Source organism: Centropristis striata, chromosome 17 (assembly GCF_030273125.1).
Source record: "Centropristis striata isolate RG_2023a ecotype Rhode Island chromosome 17, C.striata_1.0, whole genome shotgun sequence".
Lineage (NCBI taxonomy): Eukaryota > Metazoa > Chordata > Actinopteri > Perciformes > Serranidae > Centropristis > Centropristis striata.
Window position 1 is genome coordinate 3603824 of NC_081533.1, and position 26281 is coordinate 3630104.

A 26281-nucleotide genomic window follows, 5' to 3' on the forward strand; every position below is an offset into this window, starting at 1 on the left:
GTATGACTTTTTTCAAATTTTGGACAACCCTTAATATGTTTTTTTCTGCAATTTCTGGCCATACTCATATCTAAACATCAGACACAGACATGAAGGTGGTTGGACAGACTGGTCTAAAGAGCTGGTTCTGTGGTTGGAGCCAGGTTGGACAGTGTGTCCAACCTGGCTCCAACCACAGAACCAGCTCTTTAGACCAGGTGGAGGAGGTGGTGGGGAGATGACCTGTCAACATGTTCCAGGCCATCCTGAAATACCCAGATCATCCGCTACACAAAACCTTTATGGACCAAAAAACAGCAGTGGACGGCTCCTCTCTCTCCGTTGCAGGACAGAGAGATACAACAGAGCCTTCTCTCCTACAGCCATCAGGCTGTCTCACTCTAACAGAGAAAACAGACTCACTGAATTTACCCTCAGGGATAAAAAAAAAAAAAAAAAAAAAGGAATTTTGATTGATTTGACTATAATTGGGCCATTTTAGGCATTTTGAAAGTTGATCACTTTTGAAAAAAAATCGACATGCTATAGTTTGACGTTTTTTGTTGACCAAATTTTTTACATTCCATAAAATGTGTTTTTCTGTCATTTGTGGCTATACTATGCTCTAATATCAATCAATAGACTATAATTGGGTCATTTTAAAAAAAATTTAAGCATTTTTAAATTTCACCATTTTGACAAAAAACAACATGCTATAGTATGACTTTTTTGTTGTCGTCCAATTCTTGGACATCCAATAATATGGTGTTTTTCTACATACATACATACAATTTAGCTGTGTTTATTATATTACTGATGTCAGATAATTAAAGATAATGATCAACTGAGAAAGCTTCTTTGTGTCCAAACATTTAATGAAAATATTTTAAAAAACAGGATTATTAAAGCAACAACTTGAGATATATAAAATCATGTTTACAACAATATTTTGATTTTGTCAGAATGTCTAAAGAATAAAGGTTTGTTGAGTCTAAGTTTGAACTCTGGAGTGTTTTTGTGTCTCTGTTTATTCATCTCCTCTTCCTCCTCACTGGATCAAACCACCGCAGTAAGACTCAGTTACTGCTGTCAGTCTTTAGTTTCAGAGGGAAGCTCAGAATATAACAACACAGTACATGGAGAGGAGGCATGAAGAAATAACTAGCTTGACTATAAAAATGGTGAAGAAGACTTTGTGTGAGCGCATTGGTGAGCTTTAAGGTTACCAGTCTGAGAAAACATTTTCCCACATTGCTCACACCAGTAAGGTTTCTCTCCAGTGTGAATGCGTTGGTGAACTTTAAGGGAACTACTCTGAGAAAACCTTTTCCCACATTGTTCACACCAGTACGGTTTCTCTCCAGTGTGAATGCGTTGGTGAACTTTAAGGTCAGGCCCTGTGATGTGGTGAAAGCTTTTACACATTGATCACAGTTGTACAGTTTCTCTCCAGTATGACTGCGTTCATGTTTTCTCAGGCTCTGTGCCGTGGTGAAAGCTTTCCCACATTGGTCACAGCTGTACGGCTTCTCTCCAGTGTGAATGCGTTGATGTCGTCTCAGGGTCGTTGCCATGGTGAAAGCGCTCCGACACTGGTCACAGCTGTATGGTTTCTCCCCAGTATGAATACGATAATGTTGCCTCAGGGTCTGTGTTGTGGTGAAAGTGTTCCCACACTGGTCACAGCTGTACGGTTTCTCTCCAGTATGAATGCGTTGATGTTGTCTCAGGCTCTGTGTCGTGGTGAAGACGTTCCCACACTGGTCACAGCTGTAAGGTTTCTCCCCAGTGTGAACCTGTAGGTGACGCCTTAAACTTCGAGCTGTGGTGAAGGATTTGTCACACAGCTGACAGCAGTGATGTTTGAGTCCCTCTCTTTCTCCCGGTTTCTATAGCAACAAACAGACAGAAAGAGTGAGGGTCAGTTTGAGGCATGATAGTATGTTGCTTTTCAAGAATTATCACTTTGTGTTTAGTGTTTTTTATAATTTTGTTTTTTATAGTTTATAATGGGTGTGTATTGGACTGAATGTTCAGAGTTAGAGTGGATGACATCACAGCTTGAGTGAAGAGAGGCTGGGACAATTTAAAAAAAAAACTTTGCTGGTTCCCACAGCTTGTTCTCTTCATACACAGGGTTATGCCATGAAACAAGAACACATTTTTAGGGAAGATTGAAGAGAAATGTTTGCTCTTCTCAGACATTCTCTGTACAGCACTTTGGAGACGTTTTTCTTGTTTAAATGTGCTATACAAATAAAGTGGATTGGATTCTACTCTGGAATCAATGGGACGTACAGATTTCTTTCAGTGAGTCTGAATGTCACAGAAACTCCAATCCAAACGATAGAAACTAATGAGAACTAGGACCAGACATTTCTAGAAGTAACAGAGAAAGACAGTTTTCTAACCCACCTCCTTGCTGACATATTTTTTTACAAGACAAGTGAAAATTACATTAACCTTCATCAGAAAATTTTCTTCTCGATGATAATAATATTTTGTTGTTATGACTCACCATGTTTGAAAAAAATAAGAGCAGTTTGAGAGGTGAGCTCTCCATTGAATGACCTTTCTCAGCTGTTAGATATAGTGTGCCCCTCCCCTCTCCACTCTGCTGCTCTATTCACAGCAGCAACCAGCAGAGGCAGGATGAGCCAGGCCTTCAAAATAAAAGCCCAGAATGGTATCTGGACAATATGCAAAAGTGCAAAGCATTGTGGGATCAGTGAGCCTCATTGTTCTCTGTGAGGATTCTCCTGAGGACTCATGAAACAACAACAGAGTCTCATCAGGATGAAACCAGGAAACACTAAATACTCAAAGATTGTTTCAGCATCAAGAAGAAACCTGCAGCGGTTCAAACTGATGATTTTACTCTTTATGGTTTCATTAATATTCACACATGTATGTGTCTAAGTTCTGTCTGCACCAACTTACATTCACACAAACAGATGTCGCCATTTTTATCTGCAGGGAGCAGAGAAGAGTCTGATTCTAATAAAGTTACACAGAGAAGGAAAAGTTCAATAAACTACTTTTGATTTGATGGAAAAGGGAACTAAAGCTGGAGCTTTTTAGAGCTGATGGAAGTGAATGTGATCAGAGTTTATTAAAGCTGGAACCAGTCTGTAGTTTGTCCCTCACAACAAAGAAAAACACGTGAACACAAAGCCTGGAGCGGTTTGAACCGGTTTTACAAACTCACATTCACACATGAACAACCAGGAACCCCTCCCCCACTGAGCCGGACCCCCCAAAGAGACCTGATTCAGGATTAAATGCCTCCAGGAACAAAGAAAACCGTTTTTAAGAAACTCCTCCGACTGCAATCTGCTACTTTGGAGCTCAAACACACAAAGAAAACAGAAAGTATTTCATCTGTTCCACTCACTTCAGAGCTCGAGCCTGCTGCTGGTCTACTGGGGACCTCCGGGTCCTGGTTCTCCTCCATTCCGCTCTGTGCTTCTCCTGCTCCTGACCTCCGCTGGGACTGCTGGACTTTAGATCCTGGTCTGGACAACTCCCTCACGGCTTTGTAGCGTCTCGTTAAGCCCCGCCCACACCCGGTGCGTCTTCTTCTCCTGTTTTTGCCGGTTTGCAAACAGCTTTCAGGATCATTAGCGCCACCTTCTGACAGGAGCGTGGATCAGATTTAATTCTTTATTTTACTATACATATATAGGACAAAAATAAACAATAAATACCGTTCCTATATTCTCCTGATGAGTCATGTTTTATGTTAAAATATAAATATTGAATTATTCTAGTAATGATTAATTTAATCTGAATTTGATGTTTTTCTTTTGCCGTCTGTTTCTGAGAATCAATAAATTATGAGTTGATCCTCTGTTTCCTGTTCCAACACTGACACATTTACACAATATCATAAATGTTTTATTATTCAGACCAGTGTGTCCAAATCTGCTCCAGATAACATCAGAAACCAGAAAGAGATCTTTAAAGACCGTCATTGTCATTAGACTTTGAAATTGTGGTGGCCTCTCTCTCTCTCTCTCTCTCTCTCTCTCTCTCTCCAAAAAAAAGAACATATACATAAACATATAAAGATGACACAGTGTGAAATATAGAAAACAGTAAAAACTGCTTTAAAATAGATTTTACTTCTGTACATACATGTGCAGGTTATTTACAGGGAGATAGTTGTTGAAAGTTTAATAAATAACTTTTATTTTCAGTTTGTTTGTTCCTGTAGAAACGCAGCATCAGTTCCTGTGGGGGCGGGGCCTGTTTCAGTCATTGTCGGGTCTTTTTGACCAGGCATGAGGTGTTGGAGGTCCAAGTGAGGTGGTTTAACACGTTGACTCCAAGGAAGGGGGAGGTGGTCACTGGTCTTTGTTCTCCTGAAGTCAACCATCGTCTCCTTTGTCTTGGAGGTGTGAAGGAGCAGGTTGTTGTCCCGACACCACTCAGTCACATGTTGCACCTCCAGCCTGCACGCCGTCTCCTCAGTCCCACTATTGTTGTGTCACCTGTGAGTTGAATGATGCAGCTGGAGGTGTGGATGGGGCTGCAGTCATGTGTGAAGAGTGTGAGGAGCCTGTGGTCGGTTTGTGTTCTCAGAGCACTTCATGACTGATGCTGTTAACGACACTGTGCCACAGTCATTCAGGCTCTTCACAGAAGTCTTTTCAGGCTCTGGAATGATGGTGGAGGACTGAGGCATGTGGGAGCAAAAGCTGCTTCAAGTGAGAGGATGAATATTTCAGTAAACACCTCGGTGAGCTGTTGGGCTCCATCTCACAGCTCAAAACTGTTTTCACTATCATAAACACACAATATACTCGTTGTTTGCAGAACTGTGATGAATATAATAAAGTATTATTGCAGCAGAGTTTTGAGTTTTAATGTTTTATTTCATCATTCATGACTGAACGACTCTGATGTGTTATTGATACACGGCCTTCATTCAAGGTTTGATTATCACTTTATATCAGTCGGCTCATAATATCTGTTGTATTCGCTGGATTTCTCAATGAAAAATGTCGAGTTCAGCTAATATTCCACTGACGGTAATATTAAGAAACATTAAAATCCAGACGAAGGAGCTGCTTCATGTGAGCAGCATTTTACTGTTGTCAGCATAGGGCTCATTTTAACTACAGAATATGCTGTTATGTACTAATTTATTGAGGAATTTAACAAATGATTCCTTAGCGAGAAATAAAAAGTATTTAAAACATGCTTTTCTTTAAGTAACTTTAATACAAGTTGATATATTGAAAAAATACAAAGATTATAATGAGTATACAAGTCAGACAAGAATAGCAATCATGTAGAAACAGAGTCACATCACACTGTTCAGCTGGATAGGGACAGAGTTCTATCAGCCAAATAGGATCAAGAAGATCTGACCAAGTTACAAGAATTCATTGAGTTGATGGTCCGATGGCACGCAGATGTTATTTGAAGAGAGACGCACTTTGTCCCTCCAAGCTGGAGACGTGTGATGATCCATGTTTGGTTAGTCAGTGCAGATGTAAACATCTGTATTGATCCAGACATATAAACATGTTTTCCAGCAGTAATGCAAACACTGCTGATGTGGAGAACTTAACTCAAAGGAACTGAAGTTACAGAGTTTAGTAGTTACAGAAAAAAATAATAGAAAACCAAATACAAGTGAACACATTGAAATAAAATAAAAAAATCTAAAATAAAAAAGCACAACACAGAATGAAAATCCAGATAAAAAAATTCTTTTTTTCAGTTGTTTAATCTTGGATTCATGTCAGAATCTTCAATAATTGAACATTTTAAAAAAATCATGTTAAATCTCAACTGGTAAAATAACTAAAGATGCCAGTTAAATGTAGTGGGTTATAAGTATAGAGTGAATTAAAATGGAAATATTCAACTTACGACTCCCAAAAAACTTTGCTTAAGTACAGTACTTGGACAAATGTCGTAAATTACATTCCAGCACCGATTACAGGCTGTGCAGGTTTTAATGCTATTTATTATGTTACTGGTGTCAGATCATTAATAATAATGACCATATTGATGCTGACAATGAAAGTAACAATAGATCAATATTTAAAATGATATTTTGATTTTTTTTCATAATTCCAAAAGAATAAAGGTTTGTTCAGTCTAAAGCCTGATTTCCACCGGGCGCGTTACTGCAGCGTCACGTCAGCGTCGCATTCGCCGTTGCAAATAGGTAACACTCTAATCAATGAGAGCGTTTCCACCGGGCGCGCTGCGTAACGTTACTGCAGCGTCTCAGCAGCGTCTCTACGCGAGCATTAGGTAGGACTTCTATTTCTCCGCGAGACGCTGCCAAATCGCGTAAATCTCAACAGAGCAGATCGCACCAGACAGGAAGTCTGACTCAGAATCAGCGTAAAACACTTCCGCCCCCTTTCAAAATAAAACACAATATGCAGTTCATGCAGCCTAAAACTACTTCACATCAACATTATGTCATGACCGGAGCATCAGATCAGCAATCAATCAATCAATCAATCAATCAATCAATCAATCAATCAATCAAAGGGTCTCAGAGGATCGGCGACACGGACGACAAGAGACTGATTGTTGAAGTGGAACATCATACAATCATTTATGACATAACATATTGTTTTTATAAGGATAGATGGTCAGATCAACAGATCTTTCACGTCAGAAAAGCAAAGTAAGCTGTTGGTTGTTGTTGTTGTTGTTTACTTTACACACACAGTTTATCCATAGACTGTATAAATAGAGTTTAGAGTTTATCACGGGATCTTGCGGTCTCCCGTATGGTCAGGATTATCGCGTGATAACGTTATCTCGCGTGTATACGACCGGCTCGCTAAGCTGACGTGACGCGCCCGGTGTGAATTGACGCCGGGCAGAAGACGCAGCAAAACCGCGGTGGAGCCGTGCTGCTGCTGTAACGCGCCCGGTGGAAATCCCCAGTAAGTTGGAAATCTGGAGTGTTTTTGTGTGTCTGTTTATTCATCTCCTCTTCCTCCTCACTGGATCAAACCACCTCAGTCAGACTCAGTTACTGCTGTCAGTCTTTAGTTTCAGAGAGAAGTTCAGAATATAACAACACAGCACATGAAGAGGAGGCATGAATAAATAACTAGCTTGGTTCTAAAAAGGCTTAAGAAGACTTTGTGTGAATGCGTTGGTGTTTTTTAAGGATACTCATCTCAGAAAATGTTTTCCCACATTGGTCACACCAGTATGGTTTCTCTCCAGTGTCAACTCGTAAGTGGACTTTAAGGTCACCACTTTGTGAAAAGGTTTTCCCACATTGTTCACACCAGTATGGTTTCTCTCCAGTGTGAACACGTCGGTGAACATTAAGGTGGTCACTTTGTGAAAAGGTATTACCACACTGGCTACATCTGTACGGTTTCTCTCCAGTGTGAACACGTTGATGTCGTCTCAGGCTCTGTGCCGTGGTGAAATCACTCCCACACTGGTCACACCAGTATGGTTTGTCTCCAGTGTGAACTCGTAAGTGGACTTTAAGGTCACCACTTTGTGAAAAGGTTTTCCCACATTGTTCACACCAGTATGGTTTCTCTCCAGTGTGAACACGTTGATGTCGTCTCAGGCTCTGTGCCGTGGTGAAATCACTCCCACACTGGTCACAGCTGTAGGGCTTCTCTCCAGTGTGAACCCGTCGGTGAACATTAAGGCTGTCACTTTGTGAAAAAGTATTACCACACTGGTCGCAGCTGTACGGTTTCTCTCCAGTGTGAACACGTCGGTGAACATTAAGGTGGTCACTTTGTGAAAAAGTATTACCACACTGGTCGCAGCTGTACGGTTTCTCTCCAGTGTGAACACGTTGATGTCGTCTTAGGCTCTGTGCCGTGGTGAAATCACTCCCACACTGGTCACAGCTGTAGGGCTTCTCTCCAGTGTGAACGCGTCGGTGAGCAACAAGGTGACCTTTTTGTGAAAAAGTTTTCTCACACTGCTCACAGCTGTACGGTTTCTCTCCAGTGTGAACACGTTGATGTTGTCTCAGGACCTGTGCCGTGGTGAAAGCGTTCCCACACTGGTCACAGCTGTACGGCTTCTCTCCAGAGTGAATTAGTTTATGTTGTCTCAGGCTCTTTGCCGTGGTGAAATCACTCCCACACTGGTCACAGCTGTAGGGCTTCTCTCCAGTGTGAACGCGTCGGTGAGCAACAAGGTGACCTCTTTGTGAAAAAGTTTTCTCACACTGCTCACAGCTGTACGGTTTCTCTCCAGTGTGAACACGTTGATGTTGTCTCAGGACCTGTGCCGTGGTGAAAGCTTTCCCACATTGGTCACAGCTGTACGTTTTCTCTCTGGTGAGAACACGTTGATGTTCTCTCAGGTCCTTTGCCGTGGTGAAAGCGTTCCCACACTGGTCAAAGCTGTACGGTTTCTCTCCAGTGTGAACCCATTGGTGAACCTTCAGGCGTCCAGCTGTTGTGAAGGATTTCTCACAGAGCTCACAGCGGTGATGCTTGAGTCCCTCTCGTTCTCCCAGTTTCTATAGCAACAGACAAAAAGAAAAAGAGAGAGTGTGAGTGAGATGCTATGGTGAAGCAAGCTATCTAAAACCATCAGTAATATTTAGATCACGTCTGTACAACATAACCCTCAATGTTCAAGTCAATGTTACTAAGTAATATTTTCCTTTCAGCTTATTTTTTGACAAGCAGTACCTTAATTCTGGACAGTATCTGTGGTTCTTTTGGATTGTTGCAATAAAAATAAACATACATTTATACAAAGTAAGTGTGGAAGGAAATTTAAATTACTCAAATCATTCTATGTGTTTCATATTTATTCATGAGCATCACAAATACCAAAAAAAGTAAATAACACATTTTCTATATTTTCCTAGTCTCATCATTATCTCTTTTTCCGGCCTGAGCTTGGGAACACAAGGTCCCCGACAGACTCAGGTCAATATTTTGTTTTCCCCTATCAAGACTTGCGAGCACAGCCAGTTGTGAGTGTAACCAGGGGCAACAGTAAGGGAGGGGGGAAGTTCTGGTGAAGAAATAAAGTAGCTACTGGAAGCAACAGAACAATATCAAAATGAATCATCTTTTTGTCAAAAAATGTTCTGGGAACCGGGTTCATGTGATGTGGTGGGAACTGGATCCCACTAGGTTACTAGATGAGTGAAACATCACAAGGCTCAGCCTGTCCTAACTAGGGCCTTGAAAGATTGTGGGAGTAGGGGAGGAACGTCCAAATAGTGAAGGCCAAGTTTGGAAGAAACACGGATTGTTTTGAGATAATAAACATGTCTGGATGGGGGGTGGAGAGTCAGTCTGTGGTTTACATGTGCATTTCTTGTGCTGTTTCATTAATTCTGCAGAATCGTCGGTATTAATCTGCCTGCTGAATAAAACTTTTCCTGTCCATCAATGCAGATTTGATTCATTTGTTCCCATATTGTTTGACATAGTAATATGCTTTTTATGAGTTAAAGTAAGTCAATGAGATCAAAGGCACCCACATTATTAGATATAGTTACTTTATGGGTTTTTATTTTGAAGACCTGGTTGCTATGGTGATGAGTGGAGAGGGGAGGGGCACAGACTATCAGCTGATATCTAACAGCTGAGAAAGTCATTTAATGGAAATCACACCTCTAGAACTGCTCTTGTTTTCTCAAAAACCTAAGTCCTAACAACAAAATATTAGTCTCATCAGAGAGATAAATCTCCCCTGAACGCGTTGATGTACGTTTAATGTCTGTAGCAAAAAAAATGTGAGCAACATTGCAGGTTAGAAAACTGTGTTTTTCTTCTAGAAATGTCTGTTCCCAGTTCTCATTAGTCTCTATGGGACAGTTGGATGGACATTATAAAATATTAATACTAATAATAAAACACTAATACTACGGGGTCTAAAGAGGAGATTATATCTAAATTAAAGAGAACAAAATTGAAAAAAAAAAAACACACAAACACAAACTCAAGTTCATTAGAGTGATCTGACCTTTCTTGGAGGACTCATTCTTCTTCTTCTTTCAGACGTACGTCCTGGAATCAGAAGTGTCTCGTGAAACAGATGAGCTGTGAAGTCAACAAACAGAGACACACGATGAGGATATAAATAAATATATAAACATATATATCCTGAATAAACATGAACATCCTGAGCCATCCTTGGGCTTTTACCTGTTTTATTACAACTGTTCTAGATCAAAAGTTCCCTCCAGTGTCGACTGTTTCTCCATGTGTCTTCTTTTTGATAGCAGCCTAATGTGTCAACAGTTTACCTAATGTGTCAACAGTGTGTCAACACACACACACACACACACAACCACACACACACACACACCACTGCAGAAATGTCGTATCTGACCTTTATGTATCAAGCGTAATCTCATTGCAGCTCACATTAAAAGCACTTCAGTAAGCACTGAACTCTACAACACACAGCGTGATCTAAAGTCCAGAAGAAGAACTTCCCGTGTCAACAAGAAGAAGGAGAAAGGTTAACAGCTGCAGGAGAAGAACAACATAAAGAGAACAGAGCAGAAAATAAAGTGTGAACTCACCAGATGTTTGCTCAGAAACAGGATCCAGCAGCGGTTTACTCTCCTCTTCTGCTCCTTTTCTTCTCTCTCTTTGTCTCTGTGTCTGTTCTCTGCACCGTCATAAGAAAGGTGTCGACCCACTTTAGGCCACGCCCACTTCTGTGACTGTGCTGTGATTGGCCAGAACATCACTGTTGGCTTTATGTCACTTTTTTCTCTCTTGTTATGTTTCTGCAGCCTTCAGTCCCCCTGCTGTGGCTGTCTTTAATCTACACTCATTTAGTTCACAGATGGTTTAAAACACTTTTTAAAAATTAAATTGTTCCTGTTAACCCTCTAAACCCCAACAAGCAGTTTCAGGGTCTTTTTGTGCTCTTTTTACATTTTCCTCACTGTGTCCTTGTATTTCACTGCAATATATAAAATATATGTAAATATATAAGTTCTGCAGCTCTATGGAATCAGCACCTAATTATTAATATAAAAATGTTCATTAATCATACATTTTAAAAACATGTTCATGTTAAATGTCACCCTGAAAAATAACAAAAGCTGTCAGTTATATGTAGTGGATTATAAGTATAAAGTGTCATAAAATGGAAATGTTCATTCTGGTCTAAAATTAGTTTATTTTAAGAGCTGATATCTGGCCAGATATCAGCTCTTAAAATAAACTTTAATCAGCTATTTTTGTTGTTATCATTATATTTGTCCAAACAAATGTACCTTTAGTTGTACCAGGCATTAAAATGAACAAGAAACTGGAGGGATGGTCGAATATTTTTTTCCATGACTGTACATAAATAGAATAAAAATAAACAATAAATAACGTTCCTATATTCTATATTATGTTCCAGAAAGCAGGTTTTCTGAAAACCTCGAGTATGTTAACCCTGAAATGAGGGAAACTCAGCTCCGGCTGAAAAACATCTACTGCACATTGAAATAGCCACTGAATTATTTTTACTAAAATCAGTCAAATATGATTAAAATGAAATACAGTCCTGCCTGTTTGAACAATGTTCTTATTTTTCATTTCCAGCTGCTTCCACGTCAGGATCACAACTAAAGGAAATAAAGTTCAGGTTTAATACCATTTCACCAGTTTCTACCTGTAATATTAAACATGTGATGAGCAGAAACATTCCTTTGTTCTGATTGGCCGTCCAGGGTGTAGTCCCGCCCCTCGTCTATCAATGTCATCTGCGATTGGTCCAGCCAATGAGTGACTGACTGTTTGTCCAAATCCTCTTTGTTGTTAATATTTTAACATCTTCAGCTGTTTGTTTCCATGAAAATAATAAAAATGATATATTTTCATATATTTGACCTCTGAATGTTTAATTTATAAGCTGAATAACTCAATTCAATATATAGTATATTTAATGAATTTTTATTTGTGGGAACTATTTAACAAATCATTCAGTTCAACAATCAGTTTGTCCAAACAAAAGAAAAAAATATTTTAATAAAATTCAACAGCGACTCAAACATGATGAACAAACATTTAAAGTAAACGTAGCAGATGAAATGAGAGCAGAAGATCTTTGTGATCATCAGCTCCATTTAAAGGTCTGATGGTGTAAATGATGAGAGCTGTAACCTGCAGACAGGTGAGACTTTCTAAAGCAGAGCAGCTCCCTTCAGTAAAGAGCTCCCTCTGCTGCTCCTCACCACTAATAACAGCTTTCATATCAGCAAACATACAGTCCAATGAAATAATGACAGTAAACAACAGCCACGTTTAACAAACCAGAATAAAACAGTAACAAAACATTGATTTTAATATTGCATATTACTCAAATAACCTGAAGTTTTAAAGTGCTTTGTTATAATTTATTTGACCTCTGAATGTTTGAGTTGAAGTGAATGTGAGTCAATATTAAAAAACAACAGACATTTAAATCAGCTGTATGGAAGTCAAACAAACTCACACTTTTCTTCCAGACATGTGAGAAAATATAAACTTTAGTGTTATCTCTCTGTGTTCAGGACAAAGAGGAAAGTAACTGAAGTTGATACAAAAAGAATGAACGATGAGTTTCAATAGACTTCTGTTATCATTTCTCTCGTGTGTCTGTGAAGCATCAAAGTTGTTGATATTGTTACCTGCTGATATGTTGATGTGTTCTGACTTTTTGTTTTGTTAAAGTTGTTGATTAAACTGTTTCCTCTAATCCACCTGGTGGACTGTAACTTTTATCAAATCCACCTCTGAAGCAGAAATCTTGTTTCTTACTCAGACAGTAACAGAAACAAAGAGTGAACAGAGCTGCTGCTGTCAGTCCCAGTCCACAGTAGAGGAGCATCCTTCCTCCACTCTCTGGTTGTTGTCCACTTCCTGTTGGAGGAGGATCTGTTCCCTGACTTGGTGTGTTTGGTGTCTCAGGTTGGGGCTGATCCCTCGCTGCTGCAAAGACAACAAACACATCTGACTCATTCATGTGAAGAAAAACATTTTACTAGAGAATAAAAATCAACATCCACGACAGATAAAAATGTTACAGATTTACAGAAACTACAAGAAGGAAGTTTAAGAACTCTGGAAGTTCATCATCATGATACTCAGGTTCATAGAGGTCTAAAGAAGTTGATGATTTCAACGTGTTAAAGTTTTACTGGATCAACTTACCAGAGACGTTGAGTCGACATGTGCGAGAGCTCGAATCAAAACCTGTGGACACTTCACACTTATAAAGTCCAGAGTCATTGATCCTGAGTCTGGACACATGAAGTCTGAGTCGTCCTTCTCTGAGGACGTCTTGGTCAAACTGGACTCGTCCTGCAAACTGTTGATCCTGAGACTCTGAGACCTCAACACCTTCATGGAGATGGAACAGTTTAAAACATGTCAGCTCAACGTCTCTAAATAACTAGAAATTAACTCTTAAAACAAGATAAATTAAAGCTGCCAGCAGCGACCAACTGGCCCAAGCAGAGTGACCTGATGATTATTTGGTTCTTTTAAAAAAGTCTTTAAAAAGTCTTAAAATCTTAATTTTAATAATCTGGTCAAGTGAAATTATCTCAGATTTAGTCTCTCTCTCTCTCTCTCTCTCTCTCTCTCTCTCTCTCTCTCTCAGCCACTGAAACACACAGTCACACTCAGGAAACATGCACATGTGACCAGAGAGGAAAGTCCTTTATTCATGGATTAATGCACATTTTAAATCTTTCTGCAGGAGGCTGGATCGTCCCTGTGTCCTGAAGCTAAATGTGTGAAAGTGTGATTTTCTCCAGACTAGTTTGATTAGAGGCTCATATTGTCAGCTGTCACACTGGAGGAGCAGCTGAAGCATCATGAACCAATGAAAGCGGAGGAGAAGACTCAAGGTTGGAGGCGGGACCAATCACAGCTCACACTGAGAGGTGGGAGGCGGGGCTACACACTGGACGGCCAATCAGAACAGAGGGGCGTGTCTGTATATAAAGCAGGAGTAGAGCCTCTGACGTCAGTGTGAAGCTGAAGCAGCAGAGCAGACACATGAAGATGTTGTGAGTGTGAGAAGTGAATGACGTCAGCATCAAGTGTTCTCTGACTGCATCAGCCTGTCAACACCAACACAATCACAACACACATTGTGGAACATTGTCCTTTACATTCACATCATGTTCCTCAAGGCGAGGAAGTGTGTGTCAGCAGTTTAGGATTGTTACTAACTGAACATGTTTCGGTTTTTTAACACAAAAAGTAAAGAGAAAAGCTGAACTCTGTGGAGGAGAGAGGAGGAGACTTGATCTTTATCTGTTTCTATACATTGATTAAATAAACACCTTTAACTTGTGAAATCCAAAGTTGATGGAAGATTTGTGTTTTTTTAACAAAATCAAAGAATTTAAAACTTTTTCTTTCAGGTGAATGATTTGTTAAATTGTTCCCACAAATAAAAAGGCTTTAAACTGATGTTGACAGAGAAGCTTTAAGATCAAATCCTGGAGGAAGTTTTTCAAGTCTAATTGAAAATATTTCAGCAATAAAATAAAAACAGTTTGAGTGTATTTAGTAAGCCGAGAATGAGTTCAAGTGTTGGTCAATGAGCTAAAAGTTGATGAACAGCTGATGTTGACAGAAATACAAGACAAACTGGAGTCCTTTCCTGCATGTCTCCCTTCAGCTCCGGATCTCTCTCTGTCACAGAGAAATAACCTTCCCATCATGCACTGCTCTGAAAACTACAGCAGCTGTCTATAGTTTATGGAGTTTAATGTCGCTGCAGAAAGATTTGGTGACTTTAAGTCGAACTGGGAACAAAAACTGACGAGGAAGTTCACTTCATAACCAGAGAGGAAACTGAGAGAGCAGAGCTGCTGCACCGTCAGAGAGAAGGGCGGGGCTGACAGGTTGGCCCGCAAATTCTTAACGTGCTTCGTCATTTTTTACGACAATGCTGTTCTTCCGATGCAGTTGACAACTGTAAGTAACTCTTAAAAGGGGTTTTGATAACTGATTGTTGCTTCCTGTATGATTTTATTTGTTGTTTTCATTTTGATTATTCCATGCTTTTATTTTGGCGCTCCCGGACCGGAAGTTCGGGTTGTGTGTAAAACGGAGCAATTGACTTCGCACGGAGCAGACGATGACACAGAGGCCAGAGATCAATATAGCTCCGCGATTTAAGGATTTCACTAAATGTTTAAGCGCCTAGCTGGAACTGGGAACAAGGTGTGTTGAAAAGATATGTTTGCAGGGAGTTGTGTGTGTTTAATTAACTTTTTGTAGGAGAGTGTTTGTTTTCTCCATGCTAGTTTGTTGTATTGCTGGTCAAGCTAATTGTTGCCTCTGTGGGGTGCTAGTGTGTGTGTATGTGGTGATGTTGGGCTGGAGGGATCCTTTGGGTCAGTCCATGGTTAAGCTGTCATTTTTTATATTTTTATAGTTTATTTGTTAGTAAGAGCTCATTTTGTTTTATCACCCCTTAGCTCTTACGGTGATCCAGAACGGAAGGAGATTGTGTACAAAATCAAATCAAACGGCTGTACATAAATAAATACATCTGGAACCATCAGTATGCTTCACCATTGTCTGGCTGGGTTCGCTACAGTAAGAGCTTGACCCTCATCGATTCTGATGATCTGCCGCTGCCGAGACGGGGTACAACAGAGGGTTTCCACGGCGTGCTCCTGAGACGGGCCACGACAGAGGGTTTCCATGCGTGCTGCTGCTTCTGTTATACCACTCACAGTCCACAGGAGAACCAGATATCGCACATTCCCATACGTCTACGCCTGCTCTACGGTGATTCGGGTGGCAGTCACAACGATTCGGTGCAATGGTCAAGTACAGTTATATTCAATGACATCGAAGCAGGACTATTGAACATGTAAACACATAAATACTTACCTGCTCATCTACAGTAAAAGGGAAACTGTTAATAATGGTATAAGGTATAAATGGACACTTTCTAATTGAGGGACATTTTTCACTTTTGGTTTTTGCATTTATGCACCTTGAGAATTGCACTTATTGTGGTGTTTACGTTCACGTTAATGGTAATTTGAGTGTCTCTATGTTTATGTCTCTGCACTGCCAATTATTATGCACTGACAAATTTATGCTGTGCTTATGCTGTTCACTCTTAAGTTTCTTGAGCATATCTGCCTAAGGGTTTTCTTCTAACTTAAAGAGTCAAAATTCAGATGATTATGGCAGAGACAGCTAACAAGAAAGGGGGAGAGAAGCAGACGGCTGATCCCCAGCATAAGGTTCAAGACCCACAGAGTGAAAGCCACGCTGCGGCAGATGCTTCTGAGAGAGTAGGTCTGAAGGAGATGGTTGAAGCTAAACAACACCTCACTGACCAACAAGGTATATCAGAAAAAACAGGCGATGACCTGCCTGAGGACCTCCGTCGCTCTGAGCGTGCACGACATCCCACAGAGAAAATGCGTGCACTCCAAGAGGAAAGTGCCAAGAAAAAGGAGAAAGGGCTGTTATCCATGTACGAAAAATGGAAGTCCCAAATACGCAGAGCGAGAGAGCAACTAAAGACATACATGAAAGACTGTGACCTCTGGCTTCTCATTGATGAACTTAGGACAAGTAAAGAAGATATAATGACTATGTACTTTGAAATTCGAGGTCTCACCACACCTTCCACAGACATAAGACGGAGAGTTGACACGTGTGAATCGGTGTCCAAAGAAATCATCAACATCGCCTACAGCAGAGCAATAGACGAGGAAGGTGAGTTTGACGAGAAACAGGAAAGACGCCGTCTTCATGAACTGCTTCGCCACGACTGTGCAAAATCTATCTATGGATCTGCTGTGTCCACGATGAGTCACAACAAGTCGGATCACTGCTCCATGACATCATCACTAGCAGCCAAGCGTGCTGATGCAGCAGCCGAACTCGCAGTGAAGGAAGCAAATTATGAGATGCTGCTTGAGGAAGAAAAACAAAGAGAATCTATACGAGAGTTAGAGGAACAACAACGAAAGGCTCTAGAGGCACAAAGGCGCGAGTTGGAGCGTTTGCAGGCAGAGAAGGAAGTGCGAGCAGCTCAGGCCAAACTTAAGGCCTATGATAAGGAGACAGAACGTGATGTTGCTTACTATGCAGACAATGAAAGGAACAAGGAAGCAAATAACGTGTCTGTAACTGCAGTCATTTCACCTCATGCTACAGTCCCCTCTCACACAGACATTTCCTCACTCACTCAGGTGCTTCAAGACAGTATAGCCTTGAACAGGCTTCCTGTTCCTGAACCATTCGTCTTCAGTGGCGATCCAATATGCTTCATTGAATGGAAGGCAGCCTTTACCTCACTTGTTGATCAAAGGGCAATCACGCCAGCTGAAAAACTCTACTATCTCAAGAAATATGTTGGCGGCCCAGCACGGCAGGCCCTTGACGGCACCTTTTACCGGAGTGACAATGAAGCCTACCAAGATGCCTGGAATAAGTTGAATCGTCGCTATGGCCAGCCATTTGCCGTTCAGAGAGCATTCAGAGAAAAACTCTCCAAATGGCCAAGGATTCAACCTAAAGATGCTGAGGGACTAAGAAGCTTCTCAGACTTTCTAAACGCCTGTCAAGATGCCATTCCTCATGTCAAAGGCCTTGACATATTAAATGACTGTGAGGAGAATCAGAAACTCGTTCATAAACTCCCAGACTGGGCAGCTTCATGCTGGAATCGTCAAGTCACCCAAAGCCTGAACGAGAAGCAAGAATTCCCCACTTTCAAGGACTTTGCTAGCTTCTTGTCAACTGAAGCTGAGATTGCGTGCAATCCCATTACATCTCTTCATGCTCTTCGTTCCTCAGACTTAAGCACTGAAAAGAGAGATGTACGAGACATAAAGAGAAATAAGGCCAGTGTTCTCACCATTCAAACAGTTGCTGATAACGAGAACCAAAGGTCAAGAAAGGCTATGCCTCCATGTATTCTTTGTCAAGATGCTAAACACCAGCTTAATGCATGCTCCAAGTTTGCAGAGATGTCATTAGTCGAGCGACGAAACTATGTAAAGGAGAAGAAACTCTGCTACGGATGCCTGAAAATAGGCCACAGTGCGAAAGACTGTCGCCATCGTCACTTTTGTGACACCTGCAAGGGAAGGCACCCAACAGCCCTTCACGACGTCAACTATGTGAAGGAAAGGTCTTCATCCGAGGCAAGGACAAGTCAAGGTCCTGCTGCAACATCACTCAGCGTAGCATCAGAAGGCTCATCCAACACATCGATGGTAATACCAGTGTGGGTCTCGTCCAAAAATAACCCGACTGTAGAGAAGCTTGTCTATGCTCTTCTCGACACCCAAAGCGACACTACATTCATCGACCAAGAAGTGAGTGATGGTCTTGATGCTGACAAGTGTCCTGTGAAGCTAAAGTTGACCACCATGAGTGGAAAGGACACAGTGATTAGAAGTGAGAGCGTTTCTGGCCTTCGTGTAAGGGGATACAGTTCTGCTATTCAAGTTGATCTTCCAAGAGCATACACAAAGGACTGTATACCAATAAACCGCGCCCACATTCCTACCTGTGAGACAGCTAAACAGTGGAGTCATCTCGCAGGAATAGTCGATGAAATCCAACCACTGAAGGACTGTGAAGCAGGGCTTCTCATCGGCTACAACTGCTCCAGGGCCATGGCTCCAAGGCAAGTTATTGTAGGAGGAAATGAAGAACCCTATGCTATACAAACAGACTTAGGGTGGAGCATTGTGGGGCGCTCATCACAAAGCCATGATACTCTGAGCACACGCCATCTGTGTCACAGAATCACCGTTAAGGAGCTGCCTCCAGCAACCCCTGCTGATGTCATCCGCATCCTGGAATCAGATTTCAAGGATGGCAGTGAAGATGGTAAAACAGTATCACAAGATGACATCACGTTCCTCAACAAGGTAGAGGAGGGCATACGGATAAACATACATGGCCATTACGAAATGCCCCTGCCCTTCTAAGCCAGACCCTCTTTACCTGATAACAAGGACTTAGCTGTGACACGCCTCAACCACCTCAAAAGGAAACTGCAACGGGATGAAAATTATAAAGAGCAGTACGTCGGGTTCATGGAAGAAGTCATTGAAAGAGGGGATGCAGAGCTGGTTGAAGACGGTGGGAGCAAGGGGGAGACGTGGTACATTCCCCATCATGGTGTTCGCCATGCAAAGAAGCCAGATAAACTTCGAGTAGTGTTCGATTGCTCAGCCAGGTACAGAGAGACCAGCTTGAACGACCATCTTCTCTGTGGACCTGACATGTTAAACAACTTGATTGGAGTTCTCATCCGCTTTCGACAGCACCCCATTGCGCTGATGTGCGACATCGAGAAGATGTTCCACCAATTCCATGTCACAGAAGCTGATCGCAACTACCTGCGCTTTCTTTGGTGGAAGCAAGGAGACTTGAAATCACAGCCTAGTGAGTTCCGCATGAAAGTGCATCTGTTCGGCGCAGCGTCCTCTCCCGGATGTGCAAATTTCGGGCTGAAGCATCTAGCTAAGGTTAATGCAGACGTCTATCCTCAAGGCTCACGATTCATCATGAGGGACTTTTACGTCGACGATGGCCTTACGAGTGTGGAAAGCACTGAAGATGCTATTGAACTCGCCAGAGAAGCACGTGAACTTTGTGCTACGGGTGGTCTCAGACTACACAAGTTTGTGTCGAACAACAGAGACGTCCTAGAAAGTGTACCATCTTCTGAACGGGCAACCAATGTGAAAGATATGGACCTCGCCTTCGGTGACCTGCCACTTGAGAGAGCACTTGGAATTCAATGGGACGTGGAGTCTGACCACTTCAGGCTTAACGTCAGCCTCAAAGAGCAGCCTGCAACGCGCCGCGGCATTCTGTCCACAGTGGCCTCTCTGTACGATCCTCTCGGACTTGTAGCACCGGTTCTGCTCAAAGCGAAGATCATCCTTCAAGAGATGTGTAGACGTGGTACGGGCTGGGACGATCCCCCCACTGACGAACTTCGTCTAAAATGGGAACAGTGGAGAAGTGATCTGGCTCATCTGGATAATGTCACCATACCCCGCACCTACCTACCTGCTGGATTTGGAAGGGTCTTAAAGGCAGAGCTGCATCATTTCTCTGATGCCAGCACGAAGGGCTATGGTCAGTGCTCATACCTAAGACTGCAAAATGAAGATGGGGCTATTCACTGTGCCTTAGTTTTTGGAAAATCACGTGTCTCCCCAACAAAACTCACCACTATTCCAAGATTGGAATTGACGGCAGCAGTTGTCTCTGTGAAAACAAGCAGCCTACTCAAGGAGGAATTAGGATCTGCAGACACTGAGGAGTTCTTCTGGACCGACTCAAAGGTGGTCTTGGGATATATAAAAAATGAAGCACGGCGATTCCACACCTTTGTGGCCAACCGTGTTCAGAAGATTCAGCTGAGCTCAGCTCCTCAACAATGGAGATATGTACCGACCAACGAGAATCCTGCTGACCACGCTTCTCGGGGCTTGACCACCAGTGAGCTTCTGTCGTCCACCTGGCTCAATGGACCCTGGTTCTTATGGAAGAAGGACATAGAGCTGCCAGCAGATGATACTCCAGAGTTGAAAATTGGAGATCCAGAGGTCCGAAGTGCTTTAGCACTCACCACAAGAACCACGGAGCATTTAAGCTTGGTTGATCGTTTATCTAAGCTCTCATCATGGTCTCTGGCAACTCGAGGTGTTGCACGCATTCTAAGACGCATTCGCAAGAACAAGTCAAACAGTCTCACCTCTGTGAAAGAACGAGAAGATGCAGAACAGTGCATAATCAAAGATCTGCAGAAAGCTGTGTATCAAGAAGAGTTGAAGCTGTTAAGCAAAGGGATTCCCCTACCCTCTCGCAATCCACTATACTCTCTTGAAGCAGTCCTGCACGAAGATGGTGTCCTCAGAGTGGGAGGAAGACTGGGCAACTCCTCTCTTCCCAACTCCATCAAGCACCCTGCAATCATTCCCAAGAATCATCACATCACAAGGATGTTGATTGCTCACTTTCATGAAAGGGTGAAACATCAAGGTAAAGGTCTTACCATTAATGAGATCAGGTCCAATGGCTACTGGATTCCAGGGATTAATCGCGCTGTAGCATCCTACATTCACCAATGCGTCACCTGTAGACAGCACAGGAAACCGACTGAAGAGCAAAGGATGGCTGATCTTCCCCCTGAACGTGTGGAACCATCACCCCCCTTTACCTTCTGCGGAATGGACTGCTTTGGCCCATTCCTCACCAAGCAAGGAAGAAAGGAGAGCAAGAGATACGGCCTTCTCTTTACTTGCCTTAGTTCCCGTGCCATCCATATTGAGATGCTTGACAGTATGTCAACGGACGCTCTCATCAATGGCCTGAGATGTTTCATTGCCATACGTGGTGCTGTTCGTCAGATTAAGTCCGACCAAGGAACCAACTTTGTTGGAGCCAAAAACGAATTCAAAGAGGCTCTCAAGGAAGTTAATGCAGATCGGCTTGCTGCATTTCTTGCAGACAAACAGTGTGATTTTGTCATGAATGCACCCCACTCAAGTCATGCTGGAGGGGTGTGGGAGAGGCAAATCAGAACTGTGAAAAGCGTCCTCAGTACCACACTTGCCCTTTCCTCTGGTAGGCTAAGTGATGCTTCTCTCCGAGCTTTTCTCTACGAAGCTATGGCGATCGTCAATGGTCGCCCACTGACTGTTACCAGTCTCAATGATCCCCATGGCCTGGAGCCACTCACTCCAAACCATCTCCTGACAATGAAATCTGCCAAGGCCTTACCTCCCCCTGGAGAATTCGTCAGGGAAGACATGTACGGAAAGAAAAGGTGGAGGCATGTTCAATACTTAGCAGAACAGTTTTGGAGCCGATGGCGTAAGGAGTATCTTGCCAATATCGCTCTCAGACAGAGGTGGCACGCCCCCAGGAGGAATCTTCAAGTTGGAGACATTGTGATGATGAAAGGAGATGATGTCAGCAGAAATGAGTGGAGATTGGCTAGAGTCACAGGAACCACTGTTGGGAAAGATGGACTTGTAAGGAGAGTTAAGATCTGCCTTGGGGAAAGGAATCTTGGTAAAGGGGGGGAGCGTCTCCACAAGATGTCTGAAGTAGAGCGCCCAGTCCAAAAACTAGTTTTGTTGCTAGAGGCTGACTAAAACCAGGTTCCCCCTTTAAAATCTTATACCTCCTCCACGTACCTTATAATCTTAACACTTTATGAGGAAGTTCTACCTGTGTTCTAAGCTACTCTATGTGTATTCTTACATAAGAAGGTAAATTTCAGTTAAAATCACTCGTGATTAATGTAAATTGAATACTGTTCCATTATTCACTCATGATTGGTGGGAGTGTAAGTAACTCTTAAAAGGGGTTTTGATAACTGATTGTTGCTTCCTGTATGATTTTATTTGTTGTTTTCATTTTGATTATTCCATGCTTTTATTTTGGCGCTCCCGGACCGGAAGTTCGGGTTGTGTGTAAAACGGAGCAATTGACTTCGCACGGAGCAGACGATGACACAGAGGCCAGAGATCAATATAGCTCCGCGATTTAAGGATTTCACTAAATGTTTAAGCGCCTAGCTGGAACTGGGAACAAGGTGTGTTGAAAAGATATGTTTGCAGGGAGTTGTGTGTGTTTAATTAACTTTTTGTAGGAGAGTGTTTGTTTTCTCCATGCTAGTTTGTTGTATTGCTGGTCAAGCTAATTGTTGCCTCTGTGGGGTGCTAGTGTGTGTGTATGTGGTGATGTTGGGCTGGAGGGATCCTTTGGGTCAGTCCATGGTTAAGCTGTCATTTTTTATATTTTTATAGTTTATTTGTTAGTAAGAGCTCATTTTGTTTTATCACCCCTTAGCTCTTACGGTGATCCAGAACGGAAGGAGATTGTGTACAAAATCAAATCAAACGGCTGTACATAAATAAATACATCTGGAACCATCAGTATGCTTCACCATTGTCTGGCTGGGTTCGCTACAACAACAGTCTGATCTTACTGTTCGTAACACTCCGAAAGTCACACTATAGATTTATTTGTTATGTCCGGTATCTGGATTTGCATGAGCCTTTTGATAGGCGGATATATGCATCCACATGCAGAAGGTTTGAGCCATAAATACATGAGCTCTCAGTCACCAAGTTGTGAAACGAGCGGACCTGAAACATGAAGATATTCTGACTGAAAAGTGAATTGCATGTACATCAAATGTTCCTGTGATTACTTTTTCCTCCGTGTTTAACTTTTGTTGGAAGGATTCTGAACTCGGAACAGAGAACATGCAAACATCAACACACGGTAACGTAATAATATATTTTTTGATGTACAGATTAATTATGTGATGATATTTAACAGATAATAATGTGTTTTATTCTCTCAGTAAAGAGACATTTCAACACTTGAATCAATCTGACAGCTTTTCTTTATGTTTTAACAACAACATGAGGAAGTTTTTGATGCTCATGTTCTGTTGCATGGAGCCTGTTATCATGGAGCCACAATGTGTTTTAAAGTAGACTAACTGTTTTATTTGCAGTTAAATTCTCAGATGTTGATATAAATGCAGGTAAATGTGAATCAGCCTCATCTTTTATTTTTGTATAGAGTTCAACCAATCCTGTAGAATAAGCAGCTCACTGCAGTGTATAAAGTTTTTATATGTCTGAAAGAAACTAAACAAACAGGTTGAAGTTTATATTGTTTTTATAATCAGGATAATAACACAAAGAAGTGTTGTAACGACTCCACACAGACTGTTGTTACCTCTGAACTTGAGATCTGAACTTTAACTAATGAACCGTAGAAAGTCCTCCTGATTCACCTCTCAGCTCAGTTTCTCCTCTTTCTTTCTCAGTTGAAAACTGGCGCCATCTAGATACAGAAACATAATAACTGTGTCATATTTCCTCTGTCTCAGGTGTAATGTGTGAACTTTGAGCTCATAGTGATATTTATTATATTCATGTTAGTGGGTGGTGGAAGAAGTAATCAGATTACTCCACTACAGTAAAAGTACTTCATTCAACACTTACTGAAGTAAAAGTACAAAAGTATCAAAAGTCAAAGTACTCGTTATGCAGAAAGATTGTTTTATATATTCAAAATATATTATTAGATTATTATTACTGATACATTTATGGAAGCAGAATGTTTGTGTTGTCCAGATAGGGTTATTTTTTACAACTTGATATGCAGTTAATGTGGTTTTATTTATTATTAAAATGCATAATCTCTTTAAATTGATCTTTTTTTTCATGATAAACTTTGACCTCAAAGTAACTAAAGCTGTCAGCTAAATGTAGTGGAGTAAAAGTATAAAGTTATATCAAATAGAAGTACTCAAGTAAAGTACAAGTACCAATGGTGGAGCTTCATTACCTGCTGCATGTGCCACTCCCAGAACTCCTGCTCCTCAAACCTCTCCCCATCCCATCCTCTTTCTCAGATGAAAACTGGCGCCATCTAGTGTCAGAATCACACTACTGTATCTTTGCTCAGTGTAATAAGTATGCTGCATATTTCCTCTGTCTCAGGTGTAATGTGTGAACTTTGAGCTCATGTGTGTGTGACTCTTCACCTCTGTCTCCTCTCACAGGGAGAAGATGATCTGCAGCATCCTGCTGCTCCTCAGCCTGACCTCCTGTGTCTCTGGTTAGTTGACTCCTTCACTTTATTATCCACAAAGAAGAAGAAAGTCTGTCTGCTCCTCACTTTCCCTCTCTGTCTCCTCAGCAGGAACATTTGTAGTGAATGTGACTCAGAGCTCCTATCAGGCAGAGGAGAACCAGAACATCACACTGGAGTGGACCTTCACCACCAAACCTGAAGCTTCAACCAAACGCCTTTTTATCGGCTGCCGGCTGTTCATTAAACTCAGACCTTTAGTCCTGATTCTTCTAGATAAAGGTGTTGAGGTCTCAGAGTCTCAGGATCAACAGTTTGCAGGACGAGTCCAGTTTGACAAAGACGTCCTCAGAGAAGGACGACTCGGACTTCATGTGTCCAGACTCAGGATCAATGACTCTGGACTTTATGTGTGTGAAGACCTCTATTGGAGAAATATTTCCAAATGGCAGATCAACATCACTGGTAAGTTGATTCAGTAGAACTTTCTGGAAAAAAAATCTGACAAGAAAATCATTGAGGACTTTAATAATCCTAACACTTTTCCAGTCAAATGTTTTTCTTGACATGAATGAGTCAGATGTGTTTGTTGTCTTTGCAGCAGCGAGGGATCGGCCCCAACCTGAGACACCAAACACACCAAGACCACAACCAGAGAGTCCAGCAATGATCATCCTCTACTGTGGACTGACAGCAGCAGCTCTGTTCACTCTTTGTTTCTGTTACTTTCTGTGTATAAAACAAGCTTTCTGTTTCAGAGGTGGATTTGATAAAAGTTACAGTCCACCAGGTGAAGTAGAGTTAACTGTTCCACCAACTACTTGAACAAATTAAATGTTCTACCACGGACAGAATATTTGTCTGGCAGGTCATCAAACTGTAAGTCAGAACACATCAGCAGATATCAATAACAACAACTTTGATGCTTCCAGACCAGACGAGAGAAATCATGACAAAATCACCCAAAGAATCATAGAAATAAACTGAACATTATTGTCTAGTTTTACCTTCCATTCAAAAAAATAACCAAGACGAAGCTTAAAATTGTGATATTTCCTCAAAATCACTTTATTCTTGATTCAGAATCAGTTTTCAAGTACAAAAATATTAAGATTACATTTCATTCAACCTGAACTGTTGACATTTCTAAACTTCATGTGTTCTGTCATGGAACTGTAGTGACTCACAGGAAGTGATGCTTTTGTTTATAATCTGTATAAATGATCAAACCTGCTGTTTCTCTTCTTCATGTGTTAGTTTTCACAGTGAAGCTGCTTTACTGTCTGACAGCATGAAAACTGTCAAACTTCTGATCTTCTGTCCACAGTTTATATATTCAGCTTTCATTCAAACATTTTATTCCTCTAATGTGCACTTTATAGTGAAATGTTTCTTTCCTGTTTGATTTCTGTTTGTTAGACCTGGCTTTGATCTATTCTCATTATTTCTTGTCTGTTATATACTGTCAGTATTTCACTGTGTGCTGATAGAAAAGCTCTGAGTCGTTCCCACTGTTATTACTGATGAGGAGCAGCAGAGGAGCTCTTTACTGAAGGGACATCTCTCACTGATCATCTGTTCATGTGACTAAAACTCATGTTTCTTCTATTCTACATATTGATGAATGAAGATGTTTAACTTGTGAAAAGTTGCTTTTAGGATTTCGATGTTTTTCTAATGAATTCTGCATTTTTTGAGCTGCTGAAGGATTTTATTAAAATAATTTGCTGCTCTAA

The 26281-nt window shown here is 41.4% G+C and overlaps 1 protein-coding gene across 1 annotated transcript in view; it reads right to left on the reverse strand.

Annotated features, from left to right (window-relative positions):
- The window catches only part of LOC131989471 (zinc finger protein 431-like), a 191578-nt gene extending 181576 nt beyond the window's left edge, over positions 1 to 10002 (reverse strand). Inside the window, exons 1-4 of the mRNA XM_059354704.1 lie at positions 9934 to 10002; positions 7199 to 8467; positions 1439 to 1775; positions 1195 to 1361 (exon numbers count right to left, since the gene is read on the reverse strand). Coding sequence (XP_059210687.1) covers positions 1195 to 1361; positions 1439 to 1775; positions 7199 to 8467; positions 9934 to 9951 — 1791 coding nt within the window. The 5' untranslated portion in view covers positions 9952 to 10002. The remainder of the gene's footprint in view (positions 1 to 1194; positions 1362 to 1438; positions 1776 to 7198; positions 8468 to 9933) is intronic.
- Positions 10003 to 26281: the final 16279 nt, after the last annotated feature.